At 38.4% G+C, this 27,426-nt stretch overlaps 3 protein-coding genes across 4 annotated transcripts; 2 read left to right on the top strand and 1 right to left on the bottom strand.

Annotated features, from left to right (window-relative positions):
- Positions 1–223: 223 nt before the first annotated feature.
- On the bottom strand, positions 224–4,321 carry LOC147849062 (exosome complex component RRP41-like). Its single transcript, XM_087337833.1, has 7 exons — positions 4,105–4,321; positions 3,822–3,900; positions 3,590–3,701; positions 3,385–3,505; positions 2,931–3,019; positions 2,176–2,325; positions 224–885 (listed from the first exon to the last, which is right to left on the bottom strand). Exons 1-7 carry the CDS (start codon positions 4,244–4,246, stop codon positions 802–804), a joined length of 777 nt encoding a protein of 258 aa, XP_087193959.1. The 5' UTR covers positions 4,247–4,321; the 3' UTR covers positions 224–801.
- Positions 4,322–12,669: 8,348 nt separating this feature from the next.
- On the top strand, positions 12,670–15,783 carry LOC147849061 (uncharacterized). The gene is made up of 2 exons (XM_087337832.1): positions 12,670–13,714; positions 13,870–15,783. Exons 1-2 carry the CDS (start codon positions 13,060–13,062, stop codon positions 14,886–14,888), a joined length of 1,674 nt encoding a protein of 557 aa, XP_087193958.1. The 5' UTR covers positions 12,670–13,059; the 3' UTR covers positions 14,889–15,783.
- Positions 15,784–20,247: 4,464 nt separating this feature from the next.
- Positions 20,248–25,285, top strand: LOC147849060 (uncharacterized). 2 transcript variants are annotated; one of them, XM_087337830.1, is made up of 3 exons: positions 20,248–23,980; positions 24,105–24,304; positions 24,468–25,285. In XM_087337830.1, exon 1 carries the CDS (start codon positions 20,598–20,600, stop codon positions 23,793–23,795), a length of 3,198 nt encoding a protein of 1,065 aa, XP_087193956.1. In that variant the 5' UTR covers positions 20,248–20,597; the 3' UTR covers positions 23,796–23,980; positions 24,105–24,304; positions 24,468–25,285. The 2 variants fall into 2 exon arrangements, with proteins under 2 accessions (XP_087193956.1, XP_087193955.1); XM_087337829.1 differs by having other exon boundaries at positions 20,248–24,304.
- Positions 25,286–27,426: the final 2,141 nt, after the last annotated feature.

Raw genomic sequence — 27,426 nt, 5'->3', positions numbered from 1 at the left:
TTTCCATCTAAACATAACAAATTTTCCAGTGCCACATCATCTCAAATTGTATCGCTAGTACTGAGTTTGATACAAAGATTTGAACATAGCATTCAAATCTTCCATCAACAGAACTACAATCACAAAGGGAAACTTAATGGTGTACTCGTACATTTCCACATAAGAATTGGCAAACTGTCCATCCCATCACCACTTACGAAAGTTTATCATTTCCTAAATGATGTACGTCTGAAATTAAAATCTACATTATTGAAAAGTATTACAGCATGGTTGCATGAGCCAAATGATGTCTTGTAAGCTTCCATCTTATCTCCATTAAGATGAACTCATCATTGACGCTGACATTGATCTTGGGTTTGTGTTCAAATGGAACCAGAAGCCAGTTATTTCAGAAACCAATGCTAAAATTAATTCCGTCAATCAAATGTATGTCAAGAAATAACACTTATAGATAGCTAATTTCTTGCCATCTTATTTACCGATATTTCAAAGAAAGCAGGTGCCAAAAATGTGGATCCCCAAAATTATCAACTCATGTGCTGATGAAACCTTTTCAAGATGCGGGAAACTAAGTGGTTGAATGTGCAAGAAAGTGCTTGTATACACAATCCCATGTGTACACTCCACATCAACTAAAGCAGAGGCCACAACCATCCTCCTTCCGACCACACTCAGCACACTTGTTTTGCTGAATTCAGCTTTAGGGCCTATTGAAAGCTTTCTTTTTGATAAGCTGCCATACACTTCTCAGAAACCATAACAGATCCCTCTCACTGATTATCCTTACGCTTCCCATCATACTTAATCATCGATTGATGATTCTCTTAAGGTTTCTCGCATTAGTTCAGCCAATTTACCACACGCAACAAGACATAGATTTAGAGCCTGAAAGTAACCAAAAAGTGTAAATAAAACTTGTGCCTCATTAACAAAAACAGAAAGTCAGAAACATATGATTATTCGTACCATTAACCAAAAATAACATATATGAGTAGAATTTATTCTAGCTTCTGCAAAGGACACAAAAGATGAAACCTCATTTTAATCCAAATATTGGCATCAGATGCAGAAATTTGTCAGTTTGGATGCTGGAATAACATTTTATTTAAGAGTAAAACAAAGTTTAACTCAAAAATGGAATCCAGTAAAACTTGACATCTCTGTTTTTTCCTTACATATGCCACTGGGGTTGAATTTTTACCCAGCTTCTCATGCATTTGATACTTAGGTAAATCAAGTATATTGGAGTAACACATCATAGTGACAGTTCCATTAGGGCAGGTCATTGGTTTTGGTAGGAACCTTTCTGCACGGGAGGGACCAGACTACATTGTATCAGCTATATATGCTTTCAGCAACATGTCTTAAAACATTGTCATAACATGATAATCTACTGACAAAGCTTGAGCCCCCTAACCTTCGGATTGCAGGCATAGTTGTGGAAACATTTCAAACACATTATGAACTTATGGGGTTGAAAAAATGCTTGCAATAGTGAACATCAAGTAGTCTATGGAGTATTGAAGATAGATTAAGAATTTATCAGGCTCAAAAAGAAACCATCCACATAATGCATTCCTTTCTTATACACAACACGGTATAGTTGGGGACACCCACTGGTTGAAAGGGCTTCTTCTTTGGCAAGTTGTATCATTGCAACATTCCAGATATTTTCCACCAGAGGGGATGGCAGTACACGCTCTAGTTATTCATTACATAAGGCACATCCTATTGCCTATGACATTTCCTTGTTTCCTATGACATTTCCTTGTTTCTCAGCAGCTCTCATCCTTAGATCTCCCAGTCTTCTCTTTTTCTTCACCATGGGTATTATGTCTCTCAGCCCTGCCCACTCTCATATCCTCTCCCTGTGTTATGGCTGTAACTTTTGGCACACTAAACCATGAGTGTACAATGTTATATGAGATCTGAGAAAAGTATTCTGTTCTGCTACATCTATAAACATCCAATGTGAGAGTCTCACATTTATTCATATCTCTAATATAGTATGTCTAAATATGATTAAACCTTCACACACATTATTCTAGCAAAGTACTTCTATTGCTCAAAAAAGGCAAGAATAGATAAGTTGTCAAGCACATGCTTCGCAGTTGGTGCTATGTTGACACAAATATGGTATAAAAGAAATCCATCACTTCAGAATAGCCACTATACCTCAGAAATCTTAGTTTGAGGGTAATCTCCAGACAATGACAGTTGTGTGATCTCATTCCGCGATGTCATGCATGCTAGCTGTAAACTTCCATCCTGATTGTTTTCCTCTTCCGAAGACGGATCAAGTAGAAACTTTTTCTCAAAACAACTCTGCAATTGATGTCATGACTCAGAACTTTGATGTATTACACATACAACTAAATTACCAGAATTTTTTGGAAAGAGAGCTATGTATGTAGCATTGCTGTAGAATACTTAGCATACAATACGCGTATGATATCTATGCTACATATTCTAAAAGTATTTCTACCTTTTTTTAAATACTTAGGATATATTCTAAAGCTAAAATACACCGAATAAGTGTAGAACACATAGCATACATAGATTACCTTAAATACTCTTATAGTTTCAATGCATCTAATGATTGTTTTTTACAAGACTTTCATTTTTTTTAAATATTTTGGAATACGAAGAAAAAGTGAAACATTTTTAAACGGCATCTCTAAAACATAGAATACGTGTTGAATACACTAAAACGTACTCTAAATATAAAATACACATTTTTAAACAACTATGGTATGCAACAAATTCCATAAATATTGATCCCGTATGGCATGCAAGTTACTGAAAAAATCAACAAAATGCACAGTTTGCTAAGATGTTCTGTTCTTGATTACATACACATGTTGTACAGCAGTAACTCATGGTAGATCAAGCTTGGCCTCTAAAACTGAACAAATAAACTATGAACTTACCAAGGACACAGCAGACACCAAGTCATACATCATGATGCCTGCGTCAGCAAGTGCTAGCGATGCACAGGATATCACAACGGATAAGTCTCCTGCATTCACAACATTATTTAAGGTTAAAAAAACAGAAATACAGCATACGCCCACCCTTCACAGACTTGGTTTCTGCACAGCAGCAGCATATGAGATTGCATGTTTTCGACCTTTAGGAGACTTGTTAAACTAGTTAATCAAAGAGAGAGGGTATTATGTGCACAATCCACTACTTGTTACATAGATCAAAAATCGAATGGAATAATAGAATGGTACTAGCTGGCAGTGTATACCACTGATTGTCAGAGGCCGAAACTCAAACAAACTAATCACAATTTACGCCAAAAATTACACAACTATGCATATTTTATGATACAAGAACAACAACGCATAACTTATGACACAAAAACAACATTTTGTTTACCTCCACCAGACTGCAAAACAAATGCAAAAACATCCACAGTTGTCTTTGGGAAAGTATGCAATGCAACGGAGCCCTCCAAAGCTTTCAGCAACATGTGTGAATACTCTTTCTCCTCTACACCCTATCAAATAAAGACATTGAGTCATTGGTTGTGTCCCATGACTCCCCTGTGGAATATCAATGAGCTCGAAAGAGACGCTGCTACCTGACCGGCTCTTCCACGAACAGGACCAGCAAATGACCCGAAACTCACATGGCAATTTAGACGGCCTACATCACTGTAAGACTCCGCTTTCTTGCTTTCTCTTGGCCCAAACCTGTGCTCAATGTCAACCAGATCTGTGGTTTATTTCCTCTTTCAGTGTCCTATCATATGTAGGCAATCCCAGAAATGCCATGTTACCATCATCTAACCTAGAATATAGCAACTCACTCACACTGATACAATGACTTTTGTTTGACCGAATTCAGCATATGCAGAGCCTGCTGCAGCATTAACAGCTCCGGTTCTGAAAACTGCATTTCATCAAAAAGGAAATCAAGGCATGGATGAAGGGAAAACGCGCCTGTCCACATGAATATATATATATATATATATATATATATATATATATATATTCTCTCTCTCTCTCTCTCTCTCTCTCTCTCTCTCTCTCTCTCTCTCTCTCTCTCTCTCTCTCTCTCTCTGAGCAGAAGAGCAGGGGAGGGAAGACATATTACAGGCAGGCCTGCACTCGTGTAGATGTCGGCCATCTCCGCGGAGGCCTTGAGGGGAGACGAGAAGCGGCGTGGGAGAAGAGGAAGCGGCGCGCGACTGCAAGGAGTATGTGGAGGTGGAGGGGTTCGTCGGAAGGACAGCCATGCCTCTCTTCTTCTTCTTCTTCTTCTTCTTCTTCTTCTTCTTTTTTCTTCTTCTTCTTCTTCTTCTTTGTTCTGCTTCTGCTGCTGTGATTATTACTGTGAGCAGAGTGTATGTATGTATGTATGTATGTATGTATGTATGTATCTATGTATGTATCTATGTATGTATGTATATGTATATATCATAATGTGTGTGTGTGTGTGTGTGTATGAGTTAGCCAGAAAACAGACAAGACATTGGGTGCTCTCATATGAACAAAAGAACATGTATCCATTGCCCCATGAAAGATGCCCACCAGTGACAAAGGATGAAGATGTTAACATTCCACAAAATTGTGTGGTTGTTCGAAACGGTTTGTTGGTTCTCATTCGTGGGCGAGTGTAGTCCCTAGTCCATGCACAACAACATTTGTATCGTATTGGACACCACATGTCCAAGTAGTGTTTTTCCCCAACCACATAATTGGCCTTTCGGGTGTTGGTCTCTCCATATAGTGAGTGCTACACAACTAACTTCGTGTGACATGAACGTATCTCGTCTGATTCTCGTGCATTGAATTCGTCCACAAATACCTTCATGAAATCGGTCAAATCATTAATCAAAATATCTCTACATCTATCCCCTTCGATGTATGTGGTGCATTTAATATTGTAAACATCATCACAAACACACCCCACTTAGCTATAACGATCTTCTTATCTGGGTTGTGTGGATCCATTTTCCCATTGTTGTTTTGCACTTTAGATAGGTTTGAAATCATCAACGGCCCATAATGTAAAATACGAAAGCAAGAATGCTTGAATAGGTTGTAAGACTACCTTTGTATGGTCATGGCCATTAGCCCGCAACCCAATTAATAGGTCATTAAAGTTGAATGGTAAGATTGTGACCTACCAAGAAACATAAGTAACTATATAATGAAAAAGAGCAATAAAGTGTAATTAAATGTCGTAAAATAACTCACCCTCATCTAGTTTTTGTGTCTTAATTCTTCTAGTGTAATTGATGTATACTTTCATAATCTATGGTGTCATGCTAAATTATCGTCTTTTTCATGAGTCTTCTCCACGCACTCATCGCTTGGTTCGTGTTGTTTGTGCATAGACAAGGTCGTAGGTAATTGGTCAATTTGAGGATGTTTAGGCTAAAATAATCTAAGTCCCTTGATTAATAACAAAAAAGCTCATGTAAGCTCTTTTATCAAAAGTTCAAGCCAAACAAAAGCTAGATCTCACCTTTATCCCTTATCCTTTATTTTATAATTTAGATGTCACAATGGAATTTCCAACTTCAGATGCTTTATGCAAACAAATTATCGATAGGTGTTGACTACAATTCATCTCTAATTGCTAAGACACGTTGTAAAAAATGAGCATGCTCACATACATATTTGTTTGCTTCAGAAGGTTTTGAGTCCATGGTCTATGTGTTATTAACCAACCTATTGATTTGCCATTGTAGTTCTTATTCTTGTTGTTTGTGAAATATTATTTCTTGTTGTTTGCATTTTCAACGCAATATAAAACCCTACATACGATATCATTGTTCACCCCACATGCCAATTTCTGCAAGTTTAACCAAATAATAATAATGGAGATTTGCCTTGTTATTGATGAAATTTCACAAATGGAATTATTTGACATTCTAGATCCCTACTTAGTGCATCCTTTTTTATGTTAAAAAAATTGATGGTTTCCTTTGTTGGGTTATGGATTATTGAGGATTGAACAATATTTTGTTGTGTATCTCAAGTATTTTGGAGTGTCTTAATGGAGCCAGTTACTTGGTGAGAATATATATTCTAGGTGCATATAACCTTGTTTGTATTAATCCAAGGAATGAATGAATGATCGTTTTCAGATTTAATATGGACATTTTAAGCATACAATTATGTCTTCCAATCTCATAAATACACTTACAATTTCTCATTATATGGCAAGTAACGTTTTGTGATACTTCCAATAGAACTTTATGGTAATTTATTTAGATGATTTATTCAAAAACTTAAGAGCATTATGTTTGTGTTCATCAAGTTCTACAACGATTGTTGGACTATGATTAACCTCTATGTTAAATTGAGGAAGTACAAGTTTAACCACAATGACCGTAGATTTTCAAGGATGTCTATTCTAAATGGGTTTTCTATAAATTAAATTGCGGCTCAAATAGTTATTGACCGACAAACATACATTGTGTTTGATTTTGGATGTGCAATGTTTCTCGGGCTTTGAAAGTTCTACAACGAAGCCCATTACGAAATATTAGAAATTAGAATATTGTGTTACCTCTCACCCAACTTGCACAAAACTATTGATTGTCTTCATGGACTTAAAATGTAGTCGCGGTGATTAATAAGTTAACGTGACCTCACATCCACTCCATTTTTTGTTCATGTTGATGTAGCCAAACTCTTCATCTTGGAAGTTGATGCACTTCCTTTGCTCGTAATAGTCTTGTCACGGATAGAGTTTATGCATGATAGTATTAAACTCTAACTATTTATTTAAGCAAAGCATAAGGATTTATAGACCAAAGAAAGGAGAGAGGGATATCCACACTAACATGGTCTCAACATAAGTCAATTCTCCTTGACAAGAAGGTAGTTGGCCTTCTTATATAGTCAAAAACCCTATGTCTTAGCGTGTTTACACTTTATATGAAACGGTCAGGTGATAACGCACATAATAATTTATCTCACATCGTAGAATTGTATTACCGAACTCATATCCTCGTTACATTTAAGATTACGCGTACTCATCATAAGATTAAAGATAACTATGGAATACGTATATCGTGATTAAATATGGGTATGCATGTAACAAGTAGCTTGGAAAATAATGTTGATCATCATTGTCGATGTAGTACGTAAACATGCACAAGTAAGGTACTTTGCATACAAACTTTCCACTGTTGTCTTCGGTTCAATTTAGTGTTGGTCCTTGCCACAACAAGGATAATATCCATTGACCTTGACAAAACATAATTGATTCCGATAGATATAGAGAGCCAAAGGTACATGCTACAAGCACATTCAATCCACCTACTTGAAAAGTTCACATATACTTATATTTCCCTCGAGTGGATGATTTTGGCTTCTCCTTGCCATGATGAGCATACTATAAACATTTGTGAAGTTTTGGAAACAAAACCAGCATTGGCTCACAAAGCGTCAACTCTCGCCATCATCTAGGAACCACATTGTCGCAAAGTTCGTACTCAGTGCATCGAACCACTACAGTTATGAACGAGGAGAGGTCGTAAAAGAAAGGGAGAGAGAGTAGTACATACAAAGATAAAGAGATAGCATAGGATTAAAGAATTAGAATTGAGAAAGTATATGATACAAGTATCATGTTTTAGTTTAATTAAGAATACACTATTTTATTTACCAAAGTTACAATATTCCATCATAAAGATGACATCTTATCTCCATCGTACTCCGACTCAAACGCTCAACTTCAATATTGAGAGATGAAAACTTCTCACAATGAGCTAACTCGATCAATTGGAATATAAATTAATTTCCATTTCATCTTGATATTTCGATCCTTCTTCTTAAATAGGCATTCAGATAAGAGTGCATGTGATGTGTGGTTGCATGTGTGTGAGAGTGCATATGATGGATGCGTGTGTGATCACCACTTGGTGCACACGTGTTAACGTATGATGCATGAAAGCCATGTTGCTCATATGAGTTGGCATGTGTATAATAATTTACAACACATAATTACAATGATAAGAATAATTACAATCACATATGCCCATACTTAGAGTACAACAATATGTAAACTCATGATGCCTCACAAAATGCCCATAACTTGTCATATATGTCTAAACCTATGACTTCGCAACAAGCGAAAAAATCTCATCAAACTTGACATGTTTGGTTTGTTTAAACCCTTTGGTAACAACATGTGTCTTGTACATTGATTTCCTATCATTGAGAACGAGCTTCATATTGTAAATTATTTAAATGCTAGTTTGTTCATTTTGTTTAACAAAGTAACCAAGTCTCTTATTTTATTTACCATTTACCATTACGCATCCATCTAAGATTTTATTTTTTCCCAAAAAAACTCCTTCCATTAGTTATCAAATTTTATAGATGGGCATTGAGAATATCCATCTAAGATTGCATGACACTCGCTTCCACTTGCGGTTATCATAGTGCAAACTGGGTCCTTGTAACAAGAGTTTTCTCTACACTCAGTCATCAATAAATATCCATGGATTGTTTGCAATTAATTTTCAAGAGATAAAGAAACACAAAATGAGACTCCACATCAAGGCATTAACCCACTTTATATGTACCTAAACATTTGACCTCTTACATTCTCATCATGGTTTCCATTACATCTTTGTACATTCTCGTCATGATTATTGGTACACTCAAGAATAAAACCTTATCCTCTCCCATTCTGTACAAGGCATTTCGTGCTTTGACTTTGCATTAAAGAACACATCATTACTTAAAACAACCTAATGTGGTTTTAAATCACATGAGAGATGGCCCATTTCACATTCCTCAACATGTCCAAGAAATATGTATTTCTTTGATTTATGTTCATGCAAGTTTTGGGATAAAGAGGAAACGAGCATGCAATGTGGTTGGTGTGCAAAACAATAGGACACGAAGGGGGTGGTTGAGAGGTTAATGCATTAGTTGAGTGATTTGGTAGGCCTGACAACCATACTTTGGAGATTTGAGGTCGGTTAAGCTTAGGGATGATAATAGATATAGTGGAGATGCAAATATATGTGTTTCCCAACACACAAATACATAAAATGTTGCACATGTGTTTGCAATGTGCATCTCCATTAAATAATTCCTAAGCTATAATCATGTTACGATTCTTTACTATAGTGTATATCTTTGTTGTGTAGTCCAATTTGTTTGCATAGATTCTATTCGATAGGTTTGTTAATGTCATCTTCGTCACTCACTGAAGCACACATTGTCTGTCACTTAATCACCCTTGTATACTTAAATACGTGAAAAACCTTTATAGGTCATATACATACATGTTAAATTTGCAAATGGATATGAATTTTTATCAAGGGTTGATGCCATGACACTCATTTTATCTTATTTCTTCAATTTCTCTACATATTTACCTATATGCTTCTCTTTGTTGTGATACATTGTTGATGTACACATGCAAACCCTTCATAGTGTAGCTACATACACATTAAATTGTACATTGATAGAATTTATTATAGAGGATTGAATGCATGCCACTAGTGCTATCTTGCTCCTTCAATTTCTCTCAATGACAACTTCCCTTTGTTGTGGGAATTTGTTGATTTCTACCCCAACAATATTGGAACATGCATAAAACTAGGAATCACATTGCAGTTTCTTGTTGATTTTTTGCTTGTCATAATAGTCAACATTTGTGATAGTCTCAATGGCATTATAACGTTTTTTAAATTTTTCTATAAAGGGGTGTGATCATTGTGATAAGAGTTTATATGCCAATATTTTCTCCAAAAACCGGTCGCTATGCCAACAACAATAAATGTGGAGGTGCATATGTCCTAGAAACACAACCACTCTTTTTGAACTATTATAATACATAACCAAGAAACTTCCAAGATCCAAGAGTAATTGTATTCCCCCTTATTTTTGAAGAACCAAACGAATAAGTCACGCTCCTTTTCTTTGGGAAAAAAAAGTCACGCTCCTTACAAGGTTGACATATATTCTGAATAATAACTTTATGGAAAAATAATATAGAAATTGGAATGGAAACTTACACATATGTTCGCTCTCAAATAACATTTCATATCAAATATTTTGACATGCTAACTTATCATAATCATAACTTCTATCTCTAAACTATGAAGAATATATGTACTTGTCAATTGTATGATTATCTATGACAATGAGATAATTCATGATCCATAATGTAATATCTCTATATCTAATGTAAAAATGTGTTCAATTGTTTCATTGGTGGGTTTTTGTTTTATATGAATATTTCACTTTATTACATTAGAAAATCCAGGCCAAATTCGTACTTGTGTATATCCAAACGCATACACTGGATTTTCACGACTTAATAACATGGATCCCATTAGGTGATTGATCTAGATTTCAAATGTGTACCTAGTTTCTTCAAGATTGGTCAAATTTTGGTCCACCACATGCATCATGACATCAACAATATATGTGATTTCATAAGCCGACTATTGTTGTTTGTTGGCCACAATACCTTTCAATCGAGCGTAGATTAAAATTTTGTTATTCTCCCATTGAAAACAGAATTACGAGTACAATTACTATGATGGGCCGTTTATACTCAACCACACGTTTATTGGATTTGGAAGATAAAATTTTAATAGGTAGTTAGGGAAGCTACAAGATAGATTCCATCTTTCCTTCTTTGGCACTTCTCATTTAATGTGTTAGTCATTTCACATTAGGGGGGTCATGAAAAACTTGCAAGTAAGACAAACCATATCAATAAGCCGCAAGTTGCAACTACTATAGTCCCTCGAGATTTATACTATTGAAATGCAAGGTTCTCTCTAAAATCTAAGAAGATAACTTGCATGGGCAAACAAGAGATACAATTGCATGTTTCAAATTGAGACGTAAAGTACCACTTGAAAGTCATTATGAAGGTTGTGAAACTAGGGAAATATCACTAGGAAAGTTTTCATGGCAAATTGGTGAGGATCTTGGGTTTTGATAAACACATAACAAAGAACATTCTCATCTCGTTTATTTAAGTGAACTGTAACATTGGCTCAATGCAAATATGTACTCAAGAGAGATGTGGGGAGGCGATGCAAGAAGTATACTTTGTGAACACGATTCATGGTAAGGTGTTTTACATTTTATTAAAGGAAAGGATGCAATTGGGATTTATAACATAACCATGATCTACCATGATATTGGCATAGTTTAAACCTTTTGCATGATGTACCATGATGACAACATAGATTAAGGCTCCTTTCACATCACAGTTAGAAAGTTGATTGCTTTTTAGGCTTTCCACGATCAATCATTATGCAGACATAGTCTATGTCTCTTTACACATCTGCTCTCTATTCACATTTTCTTCTACTCTCATGCCCCACACTTTTTAGCCTTTTTCATAGAAGTATGTTTTGCTTTTCACACAAATATTTGACCCTTTTATGTTTAAAACTCTGGTCTCCACATAAACAGCAAATCAAAGCAAAAAGTGACATCTTTTTCATCAGAGAGGTTTTTCTGTCATTCTTAACCAATATGTTTGCACGAAAATGGTGGGGCCGAAGGTGGAAAAAAAGAAGCATTTTCCTCTACCTAATAAGAATGGGCTGCGATGAGAGAAATCTTTTTTTGGGATGAACAAAAGTTTATATCATTTCACAAATCTAATGAGAATCCAACGATAGTTAAGCAATCAAAAGTACAGATATGGATCCAATTGTAGACTTTGCGTTTGAAAATTAATCCTAGAAAATGGTGTAGGATAGAGGAATTGATCGGTACATGACACATTTGAATCAGACAGACACGTTCGTCTATTTATAAAAAGAAGGTGTCGTGTGGATGCAACTCTCATCACCCAATGAAAAGTGTAACGAAAGGGAGCATGCGATGACATATGTAGTGAAGAAAAAAAACGTGATCATGCTTTTCCTTTCGCCCCGCCTCCCCTTCTCTCGAGGGTTTTCAAAAATACGAAATTAAAGGACAGATGAAATATAATCGAGGAGTTGAGGCTTGGGGATACAGACGAGTGTGAATGAATGGGGTGGGGGGGATGTATGTGTGTGAGAGGGAGACATGTGATTGGACTCGTTCAATGAATGAATGATGGATGGTGTGAGAGAGATGAGTGAGTGATCGGACGAGACTTGAACTGACCCGACCTAGGCCGGACCGAACCGATGACAAGGAGAGACTTTGGGGTGTTTAGGGTCTTGGGGGGGGGGGGGGGGAGGATGATGTATGTGTGTGAGAGGGAGACATGTGTCGGACTCGTTCAACGAATGAATGATGGATGGTGTGAGAGAGACGAGCGAGTGATTGGACGAGACTTGAACCGACCCGACCCGGCCCTAGGCCGGACCGGACCGAACGAACCGATGATGACGAGGGGGAGACTTTGGGGGTGTTGATGGGGGAATACATATATTTACCCTTTATTCACCGTCTTCATGTGTAATAATGGCTTTAACACACAGAGAGAGAGAGAGAGAGAGAGAGAGAGAGAGAGAGAGAGAGAGAGAGAGAGAGAGAGGTCTTGTGTTCAAATCTTAACGAAGTCATTATGCATCTCTGTTCTCTGTGTTTATTATATTATGTCTGTGTTGGGTTTTCTATGAATGTACATATACATATGTATTATATATATAATGTATGAGCAAGTCTGAGATACAGAGCTTTCCTCTGTTCAAAACGAAGCTTGACTTTCTCTGCTCTCTCTGCTCTGCTCTCTGTCCAGTCTCCAGAGCCTGCCTGCCTGCCTGCCTGCCTGTCAGTTCTACTCCACCCCCTCCATCTCCTTCCCCGCCATATCCACAGACTGTATCATCAGTCAGTCCATTAGCCAGTAGGTCAATCAGTCAGTCATCAGAAGAACTGCAGCCTGAACGAGAACAACATTCATGGTAGATTCTTTCTGTCTGTGCCTTCTCTCTCTCTCTCTCTCTCTCTCTCTCTCCAGACCCTTGAAGTTTAACATTCCTCCTACATTCCTGGCAGCCTGGAAACCCTAGTTTTCTACTGTTCCCCTTCGGTTCTTTATCTGTCTCATACACACACACACACACACACACTCACTCACACTCACGCAAAGGCTCTGATTGGAACCATGGCTGGAGAAGAGCACTGGCAGTATGATAGATATCGGAGCAGCGCATTGCAAGCCCTTCATGATCAGACTACTTTGATGAGCAATGGTAACAAGGAATCACAGAAGAAGAAGCAGCAGCAGCAGCAGTCGAGGAGGAAGAAGAAATGCACAGAGGTCCCTGTCCCTGTCCCTGACCCCGTGCAGAGAAGTGCAAGCGAGAAGCTTTCCTGGTTTACTTCTTCCCCGTTACTATTACGCAGCCCAGCGAGGGAAGGCATGGTGAAGAAGAAAGGCGGTGGGCAGAGGTCCACTGCTTTGTTTTCCGCTAGGGCTAAGGGAGGGAGAGGAAGATATACAGAAGAAGAAGGAGAAAAAGGAGCAGATGAAGAAGCAAAGGAGGATGAAGAAGACCCTACTTCTCCTACAGTTTCTTGCATCGGCCAGGTTAAGCCTTGCAGGTCCAACAAGGCCATGTCCAAAGGGCCCTCCTCATCTTCATCAATGGCATCAGGAGCATCTAGAGAATCTGGGTCGTCAGGAGCCGCCGCCATTTCCTCATCCCCTGCTCGATTCTTCATGAGCCCTGCAAGAGGCAGACATTCCACATGGACTTCCTTCTTTGCCTCGCCACGCAAGGTTAGCTCTGCCTCTTCTGCAGGCCATGGTCATGAAGGTCAGATCTCCCATTCCTTCTTTCTGTTTTTTTTCCAGTGTTTCTCTTCTGCCTTTTTTCTGGTTATTTTCTGCTTCTGCTTAGCAATATGCGGCTATTTCTACGTCCCATGTTGAGGTTTCTTCTTGTTTGTTTGGCCCATGTGTTTGTGTCAGATATGCAAGATAGTAAGCGAAGCCTGTGGGCTACAGTTTTCCGTAAACATCATCAGTATGCAGGAGGAGGAGGATGGGATGGGATTATGAATGGGGGTCCATCCCAGATATCTGCCTCTTCTACTTCTTCTTCTGCTAACAATGCAGAGATGAGATGTCATAGAAATGCTATCCCTGCAGGACAAGGTCGAATGCCTTCTTCCAAGCTCCATGGGGGGCCTCCAACCTCTGCACAACATGGTGTGGCACACAAGTCTACTTATGAACAGTTGCCTCCTCTTCAGTCAGGCATCTGCAATATACAGGATTTGAAAGTCTCTTTAGAAGTTGTCCCTGAGACATGGTTGGCAAGAGATGGCGAGAGATTAAGAGCTGGAGCTGCGCGCGCCCAGCCATGTTTGCCCGACCGTAGTATGGAGGAGGACGACGAAGTGCCGCTGGCCCAAGAGGGTCAAGTCCTCAGAAGTTCAGCATTTTCCTCCATTGACCAAGATGCTAAGGCAATTGCCCAATGCCTGCAGAGAGCTTCATGTGATGGGGAAGCTCATACCATAGAACCTTCGGGAACTCAATCGAAGGATGCTGAGAAGAAGAAGACAACAACCACGATGATGAAGAAGAAGATATTCTTTCTGGGATCGACCGCAGATTCCAGAAGAAGCCATCCCACAAAAACCAAAAAGCCTGGATCCGACAGTGATGGCGGAGACTTGGACAAAAAGAGATTTGACCATACAGATCTTTATGAAAATCTTGCGAAATCGTTTGGCACGCTAATTGTGGTGGGTTATGATCTGAATGAGAATGCTGCCAGCCATGAGCTTGCCCCTGCAAGTGGGGAGAAGCTGTTTGCTGGAGCCTTCCAAGTGGCTGGCTTCAATGAGGCGGGAAGACGGTACTTGAAGCTGTTTCAAGCTGGCAATGCGGAGTTCATCCGGTCCCGCTCGGTCACATCCCAGAGGAAGACCGTAATGCGGTTGCAACGATGTAATTCTGAGCCATGGAAACCATCCAATTAGGGGATGTTTTTACACACGAGAACTCTACTGCATGTATGTTTCGATGTAACATAGATGACTTATCACTCGATCCTCCTTGCTTCTCACGAAGACATAGAACTATTGAAAGCCCATCACAGGGTTTTTATGGACTCAGCTAAATCCTTTTTTTTGTGTGTGCCACAATCCCTGTCTGGAAACCATGGCAGTCAGTTGTCATTACTCTGTTGCCATATTTCGGCGAAGGGGTTCTTTCGTTCTTTCATGGATGAAGGAGTCTTTACAGATTGTGGTAGGAGAAAACCTCTCTGGCTTCTCAAGGAGGATGAATTAATGTAACATAAAATATTTTTTTCTTCTTCAGGAAGTCGTAGAACTGTTGAAAGTTCGGTCACTTCTTCTTCATTTGGTTTTGATTCCCGAGCACAGGTTTGATGAGTTCCACTGCATCGTTTTCCTATATTTGTGCTGCAATACCTGTCTGGAAACCTTGGCAGTTGTTATTACTCCATTGTTGTCATATTTCAGGAAGGGGTTTCTTTCTTTCATGGATGGATTGTGGTTGGAGACAACAACCTCTCTGACTTTTCAAGAAGGACGAATCAAACCCAAAAAACCATCTCTCCAATGTGTAGTTCCGATTAATGAAAATGTAATATATATTCTGCACATCATCATCGTGGCTATCATTGTCGTCCTAATTGTGGTCGTCATTATCATCTTCAGCGAATGTTGCTTATGGCGTTCAAACTTATTTGTCATCGCCACGATCATCATCAGCAAATGCTGGTTATGGGATTCAAACTGAGAGGCTCCTGATAACATTTGAAACTAACACTAAGCGTGTAATTATATGAGGTTAATGTACAACGATTAGAAAATCACCTTCGTTTAATTACAATATCCAATTATATGAGGTCAATTCTTTAATTTAGAATGTACACATTTCTAATTTTGTCAATTAGAAGCAAATTATGCCGTTGCATTGAAAGCGGGTCGTCTCTCCTAGTCAGGTAATTAGAAAGTGGGGTTTCTCCTAATTGAGGTAATTAGAAAGTGGGGTTTCTCTCCTAATTGAGGTAATTAGAATGTGAGCTATCTTTCCTAATTGATATAAGTAAAAGCATATATTGCTAGATTTGTTTCTGATTTGGTATTTTTGAAATTAAAAACCTCAACTTTGACCAAGCACATAGATATACAGGAATTTACTAATAAGCATCCGATATACACAAATGGATATGAATTTCTGTATTTTTTTTAATATCGTAACTTACCCTAGTGGTAATGCCATTGTGGAATGCAGGGTTGAGCACATCCATCCTTCTCTCTCTCTCTCTCTCTCTATCACACACACACACACACACACATCCATTATGCCGTTACTATGCTAGAGGGACCATGGTCTTCAGCTTCTTGAGCGTTTGCTATCTCATCCAACTTAGGCATTGACCTAAAACCCCTTTAGTAACATGTTATTGCTGGTTTTGGCAAGCTTGGAGCCGACAAATCTCATTACCATTTCTTCTTTCAACACCCCCCTAGTTGTAATTATTGCATCTTTTTTATCTCACCATCTCCAACAAGGCCTCACCATGTCCACCCAAGTAATTGTTGTTGTAAAGCTTTGCATTTTGTTGACCTTGCTATCGCCAGAAAGACTACACCATATCTTAGAGTTTTTGAAAGTAGGATTTGTTGTTGATTGTTACTCTTGTAAGGGTCATAGTATTAGTTTGTCACTTGCCAATAACTTATAAATACATTTGAACACATTAACATTTCTCGACGAAAATTGAGTTCTAAATGTTGGATCCATACATTCCTTTCTATTTTCTTGAATTTGTCAAATTTGAATCATGTTTGACTTCATATCTTTCTCATTGAGTTCATCCTTGCCTAGGCCAAACCATCCTCAAAGCCTCTTGTTTCCATCCTTGTAGAGGTGATATTGCATTGACCCAAAATCGTGGGGTAAGATGAAGAATTTTGAAAGAGGAAATGGACAATTGTATGTATGGAAACGGGAAATAATAATTGATCTCAAAGATGTAAATTTGTTGTTTTGTGCATTGTGTGTAATACTTTCGCTTATTTGTGTTTTTTAGATACATGTCATCATTCTAATTAAGTGGTGTAATTTGATTCCCTCCTTGTCGAAGATCTACCTGAAGAGGAGGTTTCTCTAATCTTAATCCTCAAGGAATTCATGGGCACATTTCCATGGAGCTACATAGACATGAAGATAGTGTCAACCGAAGTAGTGATGTATGCAACTCCTAAGTGAAGGGATGCAAGGGTAGTTAGGAGAAACCGTGGTTGATGAATGGTCAATAAGGCCAACAAATCAAGGATGAAATAAAGAAGATGCTCAAAGTATAGAGCACTCTGCTTGCCCACCCATGAACAATTGTAAAATCCAAATATGCATACATAGATTTATCCATAGAGCATCTATTAAATTGGGAAGTGTGAAATGTAGCTTACAACCTTATTGATGGACTCTTTGAGTATAGTTAAATAGTTGTTATATAAATGGATCAACATCAATATACCTTTGCATTGAATTTGGCAAGTCTGTTTACTAACAAATGTCATCCAAGTTGGCGAGTGGGTTAGGAACTTATGAGAGAGGCATTGATCATATATTCTCATCCAACCTTATGAACTTAGATAGAGTTAGGTATTATGTATGTGACATATGCCACAACTCGACTTGGATGGAACACCTCACCCTTCTAAGGGGAACTTTTGAATCAATTATAATTGAACACACTCAAATGCCAAATTTGAGATAAGCATGGATAATATTGTAGCACATCATGAAACAAATCTCTACTGATGACGTGAGAGTAAAAATAACTTTAGACTTGATCCCTTATGCTAATGAGAAGCTATGATAGGAATTTACAGACTATGTTGTGTACTTTCAACACTTCATTAAAATCTTCGTTGAGAAGCAAGACCATTGTATGGACTCCTTAAGGAGTTCAAGTGGAAGTTAAGCATTGGTCATACACACAAGCATTGACATAGGTACCCTTGAAGAAGAAAAATGTGGGAAACTTGTGAGCCCCAAGGACAAAGAAACTAAAATCTAAGGGAAGTATAAAAGCCAATCGTTAAAACTCCTCCCACTTAACCTTGATCTTCTCACTTTTACCTAAAGCCTTATTTTCCTAATCTCTCTCTCTCTCTCTCTCTCTCCCCCCCCCCCCTCGTTATTCTCCTTAATTAGATGTTCAAGATCCCATTAACCAAATGATCCACATTCATTGGAATTGGACCATGGGGCCGACTATATGTGGAATTGAATTTGATGTTGGACCCTATTGATGCATGAATAGTAAATTGATCTCACTAAACAACAAACTTAATAAACTTTATAGGATCGTGAGTTCATTGGAATAAGGGGAATTTGACATCATCTCAAAGCCCCCTTCAAAACAATCATAGAGGGCAATATTATCCCAGATAGTATCAAGACAATTTCCTACAACTTGGATGCATAAACTTAATTTGGACACAATCCTCGATGATTGCTTCGCTTGATGATTGATATTTATTAGTATTTTCAACATAGGCATTGATATTTATTGTCAAGGTGATAAAATCTCTCAGTTGCGAAGGTCCTTTTTGAGCAACATAGCAATTCTCTAAAGAGTTGGTCTCACAAGAAGAGATATAGCAAAGCCAACTTTAGCTTGACCTATCATATATCTACGAGAGGGTATGTGTATTACCAACCAACTTTAATTCAAATGGTGTGCCATCAAATTGCAGGGGAAAATTAATCTTCAACTTTCGTAGGCAAAATGTTGAAACCAATATACTTTCACCCAATGTTCATTATTCCCAACCTATAAGTACGTTATTGAGCTAGCTTGTTTATTTTTTACAACATTGATATATCCTCTTTGTTCGAATGTTCAATAAATAGGAAACTACACTCCATAGTAGATCATGAATGATTAAGAAATTCTTGTTTGCATTGCCATGAACATCTGAACAAATTATGAAAAGTATTAAAAAGAGAACAAGAAATATTCGGAAAAGATTCAACTTTTATTATTTTGTACAATGCCATGAATGACGCACCAAAAGTGGGGGAAATTTGACTAGAAATATTCATTAGTGGCGTTAAAATGCTAAACCAATGCTTGAAGGTTTCTTTATTTAGCGTAGGAGACACTTCTTTCTTCCCGTTCAAGGTGGGATAATTAGACAAGCCAAGAGATGGCCATATATGTATGATTCACAGTATGTACCATACATACCATACGTGCATTCACATTCACTCATGTTTCAATCATTCGCGTAAGAAAAACACCCTCAAAGAATGACAAATACCATATTTTGGATCAACTAATTATTTTGAGGTAAATAAGCCTAAAAAATGGAAAAAAACTAAAAAAACATTAAAAAAATAGGGAAAAAACTAAAACAAAAAACACAAGAATGTTTGAATAACATTCGCATTCGTTTTCCAACGTAGGAAAACGAATGTTATGCTAGACGAACACAAATTTTACATACTATGGTATGATTCATGAACACAATTCCACATCAATTTATAAAACAACACATCTTCATAAATAAATGTTCAATACAATGTAACTTACATATTTGCCAAGTTGAGCTTGAGATATCACCTAGATCTTGCAAATTCACGACAAGAACTAAACAAATGAGATTGATACAATCTAAACAATGGCTTTTGCTAGTAGGAAGGATGGTTGTGCCCCATACCATGAACATGGTTTTTGTGGTCATACATATTGGACATGGTTGTGAGCTTGAACAAGAGGCATAAGACAACTCATGATGGAAGTGACAATAAAAAGATAGTAGTGGATGGTATGCATATGTTACCCTATTCGTGTCCATATATCACTCTCTCAAAAATTGACTTGGATATTTGATACAATAATTGTACATTCAAAGTCTTCGGCCTAACCATTTGCTACTCGACTCAATGTGGTGCATGCACTAAAGATTTGTTTACATTTCTTAATTTTCAGCATTGCACACATGAACAAAGAAATCACTTGATGGATCAGTTGTCTAGTAAAGTATACATTATGGAACAAAGAGCATACAATGAAATCTCCGCATGTGTGTGTGTGTAGAGGACAGATAGACTCCAAGGGTTGCCCACCTAGATTTTGGGCATCATATGTGTCTCTGGGAACTTAGAGGCCTCACCTATAATTAACCTCCCTTCCCCCATGAACCAAAATACTCATCATATACATATACATAGCTACATACATACATACATACATACATACATACATACATACATACATACATACACACACACACACACACATACATACATATATATATGTATGTATATTATGCTTTCTTCCTTGCTCTGCAGCTCCAGCGGCTTCTTTCTCTGCACGAGCTCTTCTTCTTCACTTCTCGTCCTGGCCTTCGGTAAGTTGAGAGAAAAAGGGATAGATATATATGAGAGAAAGATGCATATTTATGTAGTGTGATTGCTGTTAGGCTGGAACCAGGGCTATTGCTTTCGGACACAGCAATTTGTTTGCCATTTCTTATTGGCTTGTTTCCTTTGTAAATGGGAAGTAGACGTGAGCACCGATTCAGGGTTTGAAAAATGGGCAGATTTTGTCGTGCCACTCAACCTGCTCTGTCAGATGTTGCCATGTCCTTCCTCATGTAGAGGCTCTTGCATGAAGTGGTGCTTTGAATCTGTTTGTCATGACATCAAAGATGGTGCAAAGGCCTCCTCAAGATGCAGAAGAGGGGAAGATACTGATGAGATCCCCTTATGAGGCAAAAGAGGACTTTGAGAACAGTTTGTATCAATCATTTGTGAGTTTTCAGGCCCAACTTACACCTCCCTACCACATCTCTCCTCAGTCGTTACCATCAGGAGATCTTACCCAGCTGAACCAAGCGTGGATTTATGCGTTCTTGACACAGCCTCGAATGCAACAATCCCTCTTCACACACCTGACAGCCATCACCACCGATGGGTATGCTTGCATTGTTTCTGTTCTTCTACGACTTGTCAATGAGCACTACCCAAAGCTTCTCGACCAGTGCCGCACTCAGCTATTGTTGCTGGTTAAGCAGTTAATAGCTTTGTCTGCATCGGAAGTGGAGAACTTATGCTTATCATTGTTGCGCTGCATCATAGGAGGCGATGTAACACAGTGGAATGTGTGGCTGTCTGGGCAAGTGTTGGATATGCTCAGGAATAACTGGACCTGGCTTATTGGGAATCCAGGACTACTTACAAGTGCTTTGTTCACATTCCTTCGACTTTTACCGGATCATTTCATGGCTAAAAACACTGTATTAAATGAGCTAAGACAGGATGAAGCTTCTTTCTGTGTAAAGATACTTCGCAACTGCTTCCAAGAATGCCTCGTTATAGGCAGGGATCTTGTGCGGCTTTTGCAGGATGTTACTTTCATTCCAGAATTTGAGTCTATTTGGAAGGATCTACTCTCGAATCCATCTGCTTTCAATGTCTCTAGTTTTACAGATATTGCACAGCTATATGTCGTGCGAACACCGACACGTTACCTACTCTCACGCTTAACCATGGAGATGGAATCACAAATCAGGTTCATGCTCACATATGTGCGCATGGGGAATCAGAGGCGCTATCAGGCATGGTTTGCTCAGCGCTTTCTGTCAGCACCTGGAAGTGAGACTTTGGTTTGTGATCTCATTCGTTTCATTTGTTGTGTTCACCATCCCCCAAATCACATCCTCCAATCGGACATAGTGCCACGATGGGCAGTTATAGGCTGGCTTTTGAAATGTTGCAAAAGTCAACATGTTGAGGCAAATGCCAAACTTGCTTTGTTCTATGATTGGTTTTTCTTTATGACCAAGACAGACAATATAATGAATATTGAGCCTGCTCTTCTTCTTATGGTACACTCTGTTCCAAAGTACATAGATATTACTCATTCTTTGTTAGAGTTTTTGTTTCTGTGCTTGGAGCATTATGACCCTTCTAGGAAAGACTTGATAGCTCGTGGGGTGGTCACATCAGTGGACATACTGGTAAGTAAAGGCGTTGTTAGGTCATTGGAGCCTTTAGCATGTAATTCACATGTTTCTCCTTGGCTTAGGGAGAAGCTTGTTGCCTACTTCCCAATGTACTCCCAAGCAGAATCTATGGAAGCCCATAAAAATGTGAAGCAAGAATGTGTTCAGCAAGAGGTTCCCGATTCCATTCCATCCCCATTAGGTAGCATAAGGGGGGTTTCAACAGTCCAAAGTGAATCACATTCTAGACAAGAAAAACCGTTATCAAGAACTGTTACAGAACGAGACTTGGGTGAAGATAATTCTGAGCCAGGAACACCGACGATGGAGTCAAATAATGGAATGATGGACAATAAGCTGCACAAGAAGAGGCGCATTGATATTGTAACTCTTAATGATCTTGCAAAAGCACTTACAAGGTCCCAAGAAGAGGCTGCTGCTGTTTTAGACAAGTTGATAGTATCTTTTATATCTGATAGTGACAGCAGTGTGACAACTGAAGGAAATGATGATGAAAAGACAGGGCATGCCATGGAAAGTGCTCATGCTTTCGCAAAGAAGGTTTCTGACATGGTGAAGGCGAGTGGACATGACTTATTTACACCACTATCAGGGTATCTGTCAGATTCTCTCGAAAATGATGAGATAATGTCAGTGACATCTGCAATTCTTCGCAGGTTTACCCAATCTAATCATCCAAAGCTGCTACAGTTGCTCTTAGCTTGGCACACTGAAGGTTATGCAGTTGGTGCCCGTCTTCTTTGTTACATCTGCAGGATAGCTGAGTGTATTGATCAGAGCAATGTTTTAACTGGTACTGAATTGAAACCAGATTTGGATGCCCTAATTTCTCCAAAATGTACTAAGGAGCCTCACAAGGATAATGAATTATCGTCTTTGTTAGAAGGAAATGAAAGTGGGAAAGCCTCTGCATTTTCTTGGCATAAGGCATTGCAGGTGAATGAGCTACCTGAGGTGGGTATCTGCCAAAACTCAAAAGTCACAAGCAAATCTCACTTGCCTGTGGTTTCAGATGCATTTAAATCATACAAAGTGTACATCAAGGGTGTGTATAGGAAAAAAGGTACTTTTCCCAAACCTTCATCATGTGATTCGAAACTTGAAAATGGCATACAGACACAGGAAACAAGAGAGAGAGTAGATGAAGTAGAGGAAGTGCTTCTCCAGGACTTGGAAACATGTCTAACATGGAGTATTCAAAGGCTATTGCTTGTGATTTTCATGGTGTTTAGTCATCTTCCTGATGTCTCTGGAGGAAAGAAGGAAGTAATAAAGTTACTGGTATCTGTACTGGATCCAAGGAACCTATCAAAACTTGAGCTCAAGCTTAGTCTTAAAGAGATTTCAGTTCTTGGAAAGCAACCAGACCGCATAGCAGATCTGATAAAGAGTTCAGTTTCTTGGGACTGCTTTGAGCAGCAGTATTTCTGGAGGATGCTTGTTGCTGAGTTGCATAATGCAGTACCTTTTCTCGTGGAAAATTTAATTCTATCTTGTGCTACTTTTCTTAAACCTTTGATACATAGTGATGCTCTGTCAGGATTTCTACTCTTTCTAAGAGCACAGTGGCCTACATCAAATCTGATTATAATTTTGTTGGGCCTCCCAGAAGATCTTAGTCTGTTAGTTGCAGCAGTTTTTGCAAGTTGGGTGTCATTGGATGCAACAAGGTTTTTGAATTGTCTCAATGCTATTTCAGTAGAGGGCTTGCAGACTAAAGAAGGGAGTGCAAATCGTAACTTTTTACCTTTATCAAGCTTTGTATGCTTCCTCAACAATTTTGAGGGAAACAGCTCAGAGATGGATGAAAAAAAGAAAACAGAACTCTCACAGATAAAGAATACATTCCTTGAATTAGTGAGAAGATAGAGTTTTAAAATGTCTTTCTTCTGCAAGAGATTATTTGTCATTAAATCAATAGCTGTTTGTATCCAGAATATTCTCTTCATTACCAGAGCTTTCCTGCACACAGATAGCTAAGACATGTCCTTGCCAGGGTGCCTCAAAACAAATTTTTCCTGTCAATGGATTCTCTTAGGTTTTCTTTCCATATGGTATGTTCATGAAGTGAAGCCCAATTTATGGGTATGTACATTTTTAAACTGACGCTTGTTATTGTGGTCATCTGTGCTGACCTATGCCTATTTTTCATTCCTTTTTCTTGATCAAATACTGAAGTCAAGAGAACTTGATCAAAGTGATCATGCCATGGCATACGTGCAACTCATTTTTCGAAGGAAATAGTGCTGGAGCTATGCCTGTTTTTCATTCCTTTTTCTTCATTAAACATTGAAGTCAAGAGAAGTAGATCAAAGTGATCAGATGGAGCTATGCTCAATGGATTGAAGTGCTACGTTTGGCAAAATACTTATTGAAAGGTATGTTGTTTATGCTTTGTGCATAATCTTCTTGATTTATGTTTTGTGCTCCTCAGTAGTATCAACTCTTGAAAAAGGGAGACCATTTAGAATGGAAATTCAACCGTACTAACGAGACAGCACATAATACTTAGCCTTCCATACCTTTTCTTTTCTACTTTAGGGTTGATTCTGAAGACTTTTTTATGTGAATGATGAAGATTTGGAAAGATGATTGTATTGATTGGTGACAGAAAAGTGAAGAATATTTATTGAGATGTGAAGTTTGCGATGCATGTATGATAGTTACAAAAAATTCAGCACAAAGCAGAGGTGGCAGGATTTACTTTTCAAGAATTTAAGGCAGGCTATGTTTGCTGGTGCCTATGTTTTGAATGGATGTTGATGAAGAGGAAGACTTCTGTGAATAAAATTTGAAAACAGGATTATGCACTCATTGCTGACAGAAAAACGAAGAGTATTTGTTGACATGCTGATTTGTCGAGGCGTCTGGTGTTTTGTCTTGCAAGAATGTTGTCTAAGAGAAGGACCGGCTCATTTTGACCATTTCTTAATGATGGGTTTTTGACAAAATTATAACTGTCACGCGCTGTAAGCTATGTATAAATCTCATCTTCAGGCACTTTCCTGAACAAAATCAATTGTAGCATTTAATCTACTTTGAACTTCAGAGTGGGTGAAGAAGAAATAGCACCATTCAAATCACATTGCTTCACGAAGTTCATACTTGTGCCCTTGTACATTTGCAAGGTCCGTGATATGGTAAGGTGACTCTGCTTATGTATTATTGTCACAACTATGTGGGGAGAAAAAGAGATTGGCCATTTTCCATTTGTGCATAGGTTCCATTGTTTTCACAATTGAGAATTGTTGAATCTATGTTTTCTTTAATCTGCAACCTTCGGTTGGCTTTACATTCAACATCAGATGGCTCCCTTCATTGTGAATATGTATGTGTGGAATATGAAGGAGGCTCTTTGTCTTGGGTGTAAAATTTGATTCCAGCAATCTCTAGATCCTTTAAGGCTCAACAACTTTGTGTTGGGATCAAAGTAATAGATAATATATTACCTTCATATTAACACTAACACTGCTTTAGTTTTTACCTTCATACTGATAATGCCTTGACACTTTTGAATGTCTTTCCATGAAAGAAAACTGCAAGAAAGCTTTTAAGCTGTTATCTTCTATGGTCCTACCTAATGTTCATCATCCTCAAGAGTGCTGATCAAAAGAATATGCCAACGTATTAAAGACCATATTATGTTGAAGGTGATTTTGAATGTTGTCATTTGAGCATTCATGTGTAATTCATGCACTTTCAGCATTTAATAAAGTATTATCACTATATTGTCTTTTCTACTGATTAAAGGGGGACATGTATATTAATTAACACATGCACACTAACATAACTCAGTACTTTGGCAGCATTTTGTTTTTCGAAAATTTGTTCTATATTAAATACACTGGTATATAACTTCATGCCTACTCTTCTTAGGATTTTGATTGTGTGATACTATTATGTCTAAGATGATCTGCCTGATATGCCTGGATTAAATATATCTTTGAGGTCCCTTTGATCCGGATATTTTGTTTTAGGATTTGTTTCACTATGGCCTGGTGTTGTTCGTAAGTCAGTCAATGTGGCTCTGTCAATCAAGTGGTCTCCTCCTGTGGGCATGAGATCTGTAATATAAAAAAAAATGTATGTATATATATATATGCATGCATGCATGTATGTATAATGAGGCCCCCTTGGTCCGGATATTTTGTTTGAGGATATGTTTCTGGGTGTTAATTCCCTATCGCCCAGTGTTATTCACAAGCTAGTCAATGTGGCTCCCATATTCAATTGGTCTCCCCCTGTGGGCATAAGGTGTGTAATAGAAAAGTGTGCAGAGCTGAAGGAATGGGGAGAGAAGGGCTAATTGAATGTCCAAGTGCCGAGCTACAGAGGGAGTGATGGAAGAGTTGCAGGAGTTGGAATGAGTGAGCTTACATTCCTTTATCTTAACCCCAGAAGCTGTACGCTTGTCGATATCCAGTCTAACATCCACCCATGTGGAGCCATATAGTAGGTCGTGCATCATTGCCTGATGCCTGTCTATAAGCTGATGTTATTCCTCCTCTTAATGGATATGTTCATTTGGGTTGATTCATTCTCCCATGTTTTCTCCATGTTTTTCATTGACCATAATTTACATGACACGTGGGGTGTGGGTTTCAGAGATTAGTACTGAAATTTGGAAGCTGCAGAAAGATGTCCTGGAGAGAACAAGTGTTCCGTCCACACGATTGGAAGGGGTTCAAGGCATAAAGACCAATCTCTCCTGTATGAAGTAAGTATTGGCAGGATCTGGGAAGGGCCCTGGTCAAGGGAGAGCCCTGAGAAAAGTGAAATAATGCTATCTAAAGAAGGATGGATTGAAGGTTGACACCAGAATTGGAAGAGGGTTCACTCTCCAATAGTCGATGGAAATGTATGTGATTTAGTGTGTGATAGGAGAGTCCAAAGCACTATGCACAGATTCAAGTCAATTAGCATTGCGGTCACGTGGAAATCAACTTGTGATAGACCAAGTCAGAAAGGAATGGCTGAAAATGCAGTAGAGGCGGCCAACAGAAATTCGATAGAGGAATTTCCATCTGAGGCGAAATATGTTCTTACACAAGTTGGAGATGTTGGAAATATCTTTTCTGAAGCTGTTTCGATGGCATGACTTGTATGAAAGGAAGAGGTTTTGAGGTGGGCATATAACCCTACAACAGTCAGTGCAACCACTGAAGTATTGCCATCTTTGTATCAGGTGAAGGGGTATTCCAGCTCATTGGTTGAATCATGGTCAAAGAGGTGAGTCATTGGTTGATCATTCAACTCACAGTAAAATAATGGTGGTTCAAATGTAATAGCTTTTCACAGCCGAAGTAATGAAGCCAAAGGGACTTGAGGAATCTCAGAAGATAATGGATGAAACTGGAATGGAGGGGGCTGGTGTACAATTCGGTCTAAATTGTTGATTCCAAACCTGGCCAACCCACATCTGCAGAAAGGTAGCAGTAGTGATCCAAGACAAGACAGTCCTTTTCTGCTGCCCATAAGGTGGTCTTCAGCAAATCTTGCA

Source organism: Azolla caroliniana, unplaced genomic scaffold, assembly GCF_043228905.1.
Source record: "Azolla caroliniana isolate FFs.n. ecotype wild unplaced genomic scaffold, voAzoCaro1.0.p SCAF_137, whole genome shotgun sequence".
Taxonomy (NCBI): Eukaryota; Viridiplantae; Streptophyta; class Polypodiopsida; order Salviniales; family Salviniaceae; genus Azolla; species Azolla caroliniana.
Note: the sequence above shows the minus strand (reverse complement) of the source record. Positions and strands in the feature narration are given on the sequence as shown.

Excerpts from the sequence above, each read along its gene's own strand:
- LOC147849062 (XM_087337833.1), bottom strand. The coding sequence starts at position 4,246 with ATGGCTGTCCTTCCGACGAACCCCTCCACCTCCACATACTCCTTGCAG. Across the intron at positions 3,901-4,104 it reads ACACGAGTGCAGGCCTGCCT|TTTTCAGAACCGGAGCTGTT; the intron begins GTAATATGTCTT and ends GATGAAATGCAG. Across the intron at positions 886-2,175 it reads CTCAAACTAAGATTTCTGAG|GCTCTAAATCTATGTCTTGT; the intron begins GTATAGTGGCTA and ends GGTTACTTTCAG.
- LOC147849060 (XM_087337830.1), top strand. The coding sequence starts at position 20,598 with ATGACATCAAAGATGGTGCAAAGGCCTCCTCAAGATGCAGAAGAGGGG.
- LOC147849061 (XM_087337832.1), top strand. The coding sequence starts at position 13,060 with ATGGCTGGAGAAGAGCACTGGCAGTATGATAGATATCGGAGCAGCGCA. Across the intron at positions 13,715-13,869 it reads TGCAGGCCATGGTCATGAAG|ATATGCAAGATAGTAAGCGA; the intron begins GTCAGATCTCCC and ends TGTTTGTGTCAG.